The sequence below is a fragment of the Cricetulus griseus genome, chromosome 3 (genome assembly GCF_003668045.3).
Source record: "Cricetulus griseus strain 17A/GY chromosome 3, alternate assembly CriGri-PICRH-1.0, whole genome shotgun sequence".
In the NCBI taxonomy this organism is placed as follows: domain Eukaryota; kingdom Metazoa; phylum Chordata; class Mammalia; order Rodentia; family Cricetidae; genus Cricetulus; species Cricetulus griseus.
Window position 1 is genome coordinate 36,286,951 of NC_048596.1, and position 9,596 is coordinate 36,296,546.

Consider the following 9,596-nt stretch of genomic DNA (forward strand, 5'->3'; position numbering starts at 1 on the left):
AGAGGACAACCTTGGGGAAATCAGCTCTGTCCTTCCATTGAGGGTGGGTTTCTAGGTGGTCAGACAAGTGTTTTTGCCAGCTAAGCCATCTGACTGGCATGTCTTTCTCTTTTTTTATTTTTTTTTAGAAAATTTTAAATCTTTTATTGTTTCATTTTTATTCACAAATAATAACTATTGAGTATAGTGTAATACTTCAATATATGTACAAGATACACTAATCAAATAAATAATAAGCATTTTCAACTGTTATCATTTCTCTATTATAATTTTTAATTAATTAATTTATTATATATACAGTGTTATGCCTGCATCTATCCCTCCCTGCAGGCTGGAAGAGGGCACCAGATCTCATTACGGATGGTTGTGAACCACCATGTGGTTGCTGGGAATTGAACTCAGGACCTCTGGAAGAGCAGCCAGTGCTCTTAACCTCTGAGCCATCTCTCCAGTCCTCTCTAATTTTTATTTGTGAGATTTCATACATATACACAAGAAAATATGATTACAGCCACCCATTTCCTTCCTCTGACTCCCCTTATTTTCCCTCAACATGTCCCCCACCCAACTTCACGACTTTTTTTCTTTTTCAGTTGCACTAAGTCCAATTAGTGCTGCCCATGTGTGCATGGATGTGGGGCCAACCCACTGGTGCTTCAAAAAAAGAATGATTCCTCCTGCTCCAGTAGCTATCAGCTGCCACTAGCGCCTCAGATTAGGGGGTGGGGACTAGAGAGCACCTCCCTCGCCAGTGCTGGAATTTTGACTGTCTGACACAATACTTACTAGATAGTAAATATTGTTACTTCTTTACTTTAAAACAAAACCAAAACACATCATGGTGTGGTGAGTAGGAGGGCAGGATTCTAGAGACAGCCTGAACATAAATCCCAGCTCTGACCTTCATTAGCCGTGTGAGATGGGAATTTACCTGACTTGTTGAGTTCTGTTTCCCCAATTTATCAAATGAAGACAGTAATTGTTCTTCATTCACAGAAGTGGGTGAGTTAGGGTGGAAACATTTAGATCCCTACCTGCCACATACTACGTGAGGTAGTTTGGATGAGAAATGTTCCCACAAGCTTAGGTATTTGAACACTTGATCCCTGTGGGCAGATCTGTTTAGGGAGTTGCTGCAAACCTGCTGGAGGAAGTGTGCTTTAAAAGTTTAAGCCTTGCCCCCCTTCCAGATTGCTGTTTCTGCTTCATGTTTACATTTGAAGATGTGATTTCTCGGCTTCCTGCTCTGCTTGCTTGTAGCCATGCTTCCCCTGCCTCCATCATGGACTCTCTCTCTCTGGCACCATAAGCCAAATTAAATCCTTTCTTCCTTAAGTTGCTTTTGGTCATGGTATTTTATCACAGCAACAGAAAAGTTAACAAATACAGTAAGAACTATAAAAGCCATATTTTCTATTTCTTTCAATCCTGGCTGTCCAGAAGGTCATTCATGCCCACCAACAGTTTATATATTTTCTTTCTTTAACCAAAGTTCTTATTTTACTTTAACATCTGATCAAGTTCTACACCTATTCTGTGTTGGAAAGAAACAAGTGATATGGGATATGGTTTGGTGGTAAAGTACTTTCCTAGCATGCATAAGACCCTAGGTTTAATACCCAACACTATATAAAAGGAAAAAGAAGCCAATGTATTATTTAATGAATCTTCACAGTATTACCAATAATTTCCAGCATCTACAAAAGCAGTAAATTCCAGTAATCAAAGATGTAATTAACAAGGGATTACTATGATAAATAATACAGCAGTTCCTAAAACCCCAAACACAAGCATTATTGAGACAACCTAATTCAGATCTAGTCTTTCTTCTGTATGATAATTAGGGAAAATCTAAAATCAAGACAAACATAAACTTTACTGCAACTCAGAACAATTCAGTGGTAGAATTTTGTCTTCTATGTCTCTAAGCTACAGGTTCTACAGAAATGTTTCAGTACACACAACAAGGGGTACCACCTCATGAGATACTCCTACCACATCCTACCTGGCGATTTTTAGCACTTGAATCTGGGCTCATGAGAGCACAAGAGAGCCTGAACCACCATGGGGAGACAACTGCTGGCAGCCTTCTTGACATCCTCTGGCTTTGGCTCTGTCCCTGCACTGGGCAATGCTGCTTGCAGGAAGCCACAGAAATCTGAAAGCAGTGGGGAATATTTTTCACAGACTGTAAGAGACTGCTCATTCCTTGTTGAGACTGGGGCATAGAGCTGAGCTCTTTGCAATTGTGATTTTTTAGTATGTCAAATTGCAAAATTTCATCAGCAGAAAGAACAGTAGTCCACCTGACAAATATCTTATGGAATATCATTGTTAAATAAACAGGTGAAAATATGAACTTGCACTAAAAGTCTTAATGGCCACATTTCAACACAATCTCACTTTTGGAATTTGACCTATTTTAAAAATTAATAGACACACATGTAAGGTAAAAGATTTTCTCCATGTTTGACACTGCAAAACATCATATGGTTTACACATATGGACTACTCAGTAACAGCAACAGAATTGTCAAATGCTGTTACTGACATGATTTTTATAAGTTAAATTGTTTTTAAAGGAATTCTTATAATACGTGGATCAAAACAGCAGGGGCTTAATGAAGAGTGCTGTCCTAGGAGCAGTCGGTAGTCCTAGCCGCCACTGTTGATGGCAAGGCCTTTAACAAATTTCATGGCCTTGTGCAACTACATCTCTGGCTTTACTTTCCCCTTCTATCTAGTTTCATTTCCCTCTCCATGCTAAAATATCTCCAGTGTAGGGGAGGAAAGGCTTTCTTTGGTTTACAATGTCAGGTCACAGTCCATCGTTTTGGGGAAGTCAAGGCAGGAACTCAAGCAGCTAATCATACCCACAACCAAGCACAAAAGGGGCATAGACACAATCTGGCTTGCTTAAGTTGGGTTTCTTCACTCCGTGCAGTTCAGGACCGAGTCCATGAAATGGTGCTGCTTACACTGGCTAGGTCTTCCTCCATCGAATAACAATAGGGAATCTAACACAGCCATGCCCACAGGCAAAACCAACGTAGACAACCTGCTTCCCAGGCGATTCCAGATTGTGTCAAGTTGACAAAGCTAAGCACACCTTCTGTACAAGAGGACTTGAGTGCCCTATGGTGTGATAACACAACATCTGAAACACAGTGTGTGATGTTTAAGTGGCGGGATTTAATATTATATTACCACTAGGCAATTCTTTGTTTTGTTTTGTTTTGTTTTGTTTTTTGAGACAGGGTTTCTCTGTGTAACAACTTTGGATGTCCTGTAATTCATTCTGTAGACCAGGCTGGCCTCAAACTCACAGAGATCCATCTGTCTCTGCTCCCTAGTGCTGGGATTAAACGCACGCACCACCACAGCCCAGCTCACTAGACACATTCTTATTAATCCACTCTTCTGGAAGTTATTCCTGTAAAGCCCACTGAGTAATTCTTGCGCCCATTATACAGAATGACATAAAAAGAGGAAAGAAAACTCTAAGAGCAAATAAATACAATTTATCCTCCTTCTGGAAGATTAAAAAACATCTTATACTTTACTTTCCTAAGTGGGCATTTGGTCAGATCAGAACACTCTGTTCCAATGAGTATCTCTGAGGTTCTCAGCACAGAACTGGGTACGTGAGAGACAGCAGCCCCAAGAAAGCTCCAGGTGGCCATTGACATCCCCATACCCACCCCCAAATGATCTCTGCCTACAAAACACTCCAACTTCAGCTTTCTTTCTTAGGCTTCTGCAGATGGTGATGTTAGAGACGGCAATGGCCAGGATGGAGCTAGCGGCACTGATACAGCAGCTAACAGTTATTTAACATTTACTCTGAGCCAGGCATTAATAAGCACTCTGTCCCTACTCTACTCCACTTAATCCCCTCAAAGTCAGAAGAGGCAAAAATTATGGTCAGATATTATGATTATTCTCACTGACACAAATGCCAGGTGTTGTGGCACACATTTGCAATCCCAGAAATTGGAAAGCTGAGGCAGGAGAACTTCTTGGAGTTAAGGCCAGTTTGGGCTACAAAATAAGACTTTGAAGAGACAGAGAGAAGGAGGGGGAGGGGTCAAACGAGAAAAATTTAAAAATGTGTATGCCCAATGTTATATATTTAGTTTGCAATAAACAGCCTATCTGTAAGCAAATTTGATTGTACCATGGCTCTTGGTTTTTCTCATATTTATGGTTGTGAGCCTAGTCTTTAACAGCTGAGCCATCTCTCCAGCCCCGATCTTGGTTTTTCTAACACTGTTTTGTTTGGGTGGTTATTTTTGTTTTGTTGTTTGTTGTTGTGAGATCTCTATATGAAATCTGGACTGGCATTCAACTTGTGACATCTGGCTCAAGGTCTTAATTCTTAACCCCTGGGTTACAGCAACCCCATAACTCCTTGCAAGAGTGCCTCCGGGGTTAACTTAGGCCTGGGTCACTCACTCTAGATCAGTATCACTCCACCTGAATTGCTAACATCTTCCTGCCCTTGTTCCTGTTTCCTGACTTGTTTCTTTCTCATGACAGGGACAAAGTACAGAGAAGCAGCCATGCAACCATGACATCCACCAAAAACTCCTATGAATAGCCCTTATGGCCCCACAACAGCTGTGAAAACCCCTGATTCAGAAAGTAAGCACCAGTAGGAAGACTATCTGATATAATTTATGGTTTCAGACTAGCACCCTTTAACCTGCAACATTTGTATACAGTCCACATTAATAATTAAACTCATTTGACAGATGAAATAGTGTGGTGAGAGATTCTGGTTTGCCCACAACTATGAAGTACAGCTCCATAGACCCTCAGAAGTCCTTAACTGCTTACTATCAAGGATGGTGACTCCTAGTGGCTCAAGCTCCACTCACTAGCAGCCCGAAAATGAACTTACTGTGGATCAATTTCCCACAGGCTCCACTAAAAACAAACAACCCACTGGAAATCTTCCAGAGGGCTGCCCTTCACAGTGGAGTTCCACATTATCTTTTAGCCAGGCAGTCTAGATTTCCCAGGTCAAGGCAAAAATGCCCCCTGATCACTTGTCAGCAGTTTTCAGTGGAGGAAGCACTGTCACTCAAGTCTACTGTATACAGATGTAGTGTGTGCAACTCTTGATTATACATTGGAGATCCGTGTCCTTCACTTTGCTGGGGTGCTATAAATCTTTAAATGTCAGCTCATGCCTTTTTGCTTATTTAAATGAAGAATTTTAAAAATCACTTTTTCCACTTCTTTGATGGCTCCCTTTGGACCAAGGAATAAAAATAGCGATGCCATCAGGAGCCAAGATCTTTTCTGGGGGCAGGGGGTTGAAAAAGTCCTAACCCTGGCATAGAGGGATAGGCCTCAAAGCAAAGCTGATTTCAACCCCTGTGCTCCTTTCCCCTTTTCTGACCTGGAAGGAAGGCACAATTTGTAAGACACACACACACACACACACACACACACACACACACACACACACACACACACACACACACACACACACACACACACACACACACACACACACACACACACACACTCACTCACTCACTCACTCACTCACTCACTCACTCTCACTCACTCACTCACTCACTCACTCACTCACTCACTCACTCACTCACTCGCACTGCGCTCTCCGGGTTCCGCCACCTGTCAGAACAGCGCGGGCGGCTCGAGCCACGCGGGGTTGGGGAGGTGGCCCGAGTGGCTGCTCAGTGAAGCGGCACGGGTGACGGAGGACACTGAGGACGTGGTTGAGTCCCGGTGCGCCTTGCCGCGGACTCGTCTTACCTGTTGATCTTGAGCGCGAAGGCGCGGCGCTCGGCGCTCGGCAGCGTGGCCATGGCGCACGCACGGCTCGCCGGCCTCGGGACTCGCGGGGGTGCGGAGGGACGGGGCCCGAACGCACAGCCGCTGCAGCGCCCGTCGCGCCCGCCGCCAGCCTCATCTGTCAGCCGCGCCGGGAAACTTCCGCATTTCCACCTTGGCGGCACAGCTCCCGGGGGAGGGCCCTGCACCACCGCCCACAGCGCCGCCCGGCCTGGCACGCACCGAGCGCTCGACGAGGGCGTGGACAGCGCGAGGAACCGCGCTCCGGATGCTCCGAGTCGCCGGCCGCAGGCGCGCGCTTCCCGCCGCTGACCCCGGGCGGAGAGGGACGCTGGCGGGCGAGCGGGAGCGCTGACCGGAAACGCCGGCTGCGGCCGGAGTCCGGGGACAACTGGGGCAGCGTGCGCCCGGTCCAGGAGCAGCCTGGGGCTCTGGAGGCGTCTCCCGGAGGGTTGACGCCATTCCCGGGACACGACTGTTTAAAATGAATAAGCAAAACCGCAATCTCATAGGACTCCAGTCAACTTTTTTTTTTCCCCCAGCGGAATGCGCACTGTCATTCATGGGACACTTTATTATAATAGATCTATCCCAGGAGTGAATATTATGAGCTATACGAGATAAAACTTTTCCCCCAACTGAGTTCAGTTTCACAAGAGGAGGAGGTGGAGGAGGAGGAGGAGGAGGAGGAGGAGGAGGAGGAGGAGGAGGAGGAGGAGGAGGAGGAGGAGGAGGAGGAGGAGGAGGAGGAGGAGTCCCCAAAAGGTGAGGGTGGAAAAGCATGTGCCAAGTTGTGCTGTGTGAACACTCTTTGTGTGTCTCTACTTGTCAACTTGCCTTCGAATATACGAAAGGGGTGTGTATTTTTGGTTCAAAGCTGCAGTGTCTAGATATGGACGCCACAAGCCACATGTGGCTGTTGACCACTTGAATTTTTTGGTTAGTCTGAAGTGAGATGGGTTGAAAAATACACACTGGGTTTCCAAGACCGTACAGAAAAAATAATGGAAAATGTCTTAATACATTTTTTTGTGTTGATTGCATGTTAAAAACGATCCTTTGGAATCTGTTACATGAAGAAACATATTATTAAAGATAGAACTCCACCTGTTTGGTTTTCCCCTGTATTAAATGTGGCTTGAATTAAGAACATGTAAAAAAAAAAAATACGTGGCTCACATTTGCTGGCACATTGTTCTTACTGGACAGCACTGGTCTAATACAACTTAATTTGTAACCTAATAGTAAAATACTTGTGAACCATATTTTGTCTGTTCTTCCTTTGCTTTTGGTTGTATAGGTAGTTGAGTAAATCTTCAGAGATGGTTAGGTAACTCTCCCTTTAAACACATAAGACAGTGTGTATAGCATAACAATAAAGAGACTATAAAAACAGACTAAAAGAAAACAAATCTTTAATAAAAAAATAACATAACAAAACCAACCATTGTAATCCAAACTACTCAGAAAGCTGAGGCAAGGGGATCTCAAGTTCAAGGCCTGCCTATGAGACAAAGTGAGTGCAAGGACTTCTTGGCCAACTTAAGGAGACCAGTAGTAGTAAGTACTTGCCTAACATGCTCAAGGTTCTGGGTTCATTCCCAGTGCCATTTTCTCCCTCCCCCTCCAGCTCCCCCTCCCCCCTCGCACCTGCCACTGCCTCCCAAGTGATGGGATTAAAGGTGTGAGCCACCATAATCAGCTCCAGTGCTAATATTTTAAAAGGCCCTTTTAAAAAAGCTGTTCTTTCTGACTTACAAAGGTCTCCTAAAGATATTTACTAAAATGGAATTTATAAGGAAATATTTGGATAGAAAAATATTTTTAAAATAATTATATAAATGCATCTTCAATCTGTAAACAATAAATAATTCATTGAGAAGTTTTTACCAGAGCCTTCAGTCCACTTACAGATTGACTTGTCTGGGTTTCTATATGTTTATGGCATGAACTTCCATATAGAACAAAAATATACTTGTTTCTACACAAACACAAGTAAAATGTAATGAGAACATCTCACATTTTCAGAGGTTTCCATTAAAGAAACTTGTGTGAAATGATCAGCAGAATATAATGAAATCTTACATCTTGCCTCAAATTATACTATGTTCAACTTAGTATTTGATACCTAACTATGGAGATTAGACCAGCACAGTTGTCTATTCATACTAAGAAATAACTCACATCTTCTTAAGGGTCACTTAACTCATCAAGAATGTGTAATCTATGAAGTAAGCATCGCCTTTTCTGCTCCTGGATGTATTCACAGTTCACCAGCAAACTTCAGAAGTAGCCATCCAAGTGTCTTCCTCCTGCAGTCTCCCTGCCTCTCCAGTTCCCTATTGTTGAGCTTCTCTGTTCATTGTCTGGGCAGAGCCAAGGCTTCCCTTCCTCATTTGCAGGCCTCTGTGGGCCTTCCTCTTTCTCTATATCATTGTGCCATTCAATTTTGTTTTTCCTTTTCACAAAATCTTGATTGACTTCCATGACCAACTAACCATATATCAATGGTCTTAGATTCTCATTTATGTTTCCCCAAACTTTATTTTGCTTTAAATTGCATCTTTCCTGTATTATTTAACAAACAACTAAATAACACCTGAACCAGGCATTGTTTCAACCAGGCACCCTTTATAAATTAACCTGTTAATTAATTAATCCGTAACTATGTAATATGAAATACTATGTAGTACTATGAAATACTAACATTTTCTGCACTCTACAATGGAGGAAACTGAGGATCAGACTGATTGCAGTGACTTGTCTAAGATCACAGAACAGTGAGGGCAGAGCCACTTCTAATCCTACAGTTCTGCCTATCACCTGGACACGTGCACTTAAAGTGTCCATTGTCAAGCTCCACAAACTAAAACTCTCTAGTTCCCCTACCCAACCAGAAGCTGACTATCCCTCCATAATCACTCATTTCTGTTGTTGGTGGGACTTCCCAGTATCTCAAGCTTAAACTTTGGAGTTATTTAGTAGGGGAAAGCCATCAGTCCAGGCTGGGGGCTTCAGCTTTGAGTTAACTGTGATCCAGTGACACGCCTTTGGATTCATCTTGGAGGAACATCACCGCTTGCTGCTCTCTGAACTTCATAAGAGAAAGTGTCAGCTCTAGATCCACCCTCACCTTTTCTTTGCTGATCTAATCACCTGCCAAGGGCTGCCATGCATTCTTTATAAAGCACCACTTCATAAGCATACCAATGTTCTCACTGCTTCCATCATGGCTCATGAGTTCAGTCAAAATAATGAAGACCAAACATGAAATGACATCCCTGGGGGCTGGAGAGATGGCTCAAAGATTAAGAGTTTTGGCTGTTCTTCTAGATGCTCCTGAGTTCAATTCCCAGCAGCCACATGGTGGCTCACAACCTTCTGTAATGGTATCTGGCTCCTTCTTTTGGCATACATGCAGACAGAACATTGTATACATAATAAATCTTTATATAAAAAAAAAAAGGAAATGGCTTCCGTGTGTGTGTGTGTGTGTGTGTGTGTGTGTGTGTGTGTGTGTGTGTGTGTATCCCTTGCTTATCCTGGTTTAATTGGTTTCTACCAACTACCCTAAGTAGAGTCTCAGCAGCCTCTGTGATCAAATGTATCTTCCCCTCGAGTGTGACAGGCCAGCATCAGTCAAAGAGGGGCAGATCTGCAACTCACGCCCGAGAAGACAGTGTTCTTCTGGGGCTTCCCCTATCTCTGCTACTTTCCCACTCTCCTTATCCTGCATTACCTCCCGTCTCTCTCCATCTTCAGTGTTTGAGA

The 9,596-nt window shown here is 43.4% G+C and overlaps 1 protein-coding gene across 2 annotated transcripts in view; it reads right to left on the minus strand.

Moving 5' to 3' along the window:
* The window catches only part of Dock8 (dedicator of cytokinesis 8), a 197,814-nt gene extending 191,838 nt beyond the window's left edge, over positions 1-5,976 (minus strand). For both annotated transcript variants that reach the window (XM_027406492.2, XM_027406491.2), the window contains exon 1: positions 5,787-5,976. In XM_027406492.2, the coding sequence (XP_027262293.1) occupies positions 5,787-5,839 (53 nt within the window). In that variant the 5' untranslated portion in view covers positions 5,840-5,976. The remainder of the gene's footprint in view (positions 1-5,786) is intronic.
* Positions 5,977-9,596: the final 3,620 nt, after the last annotated feature.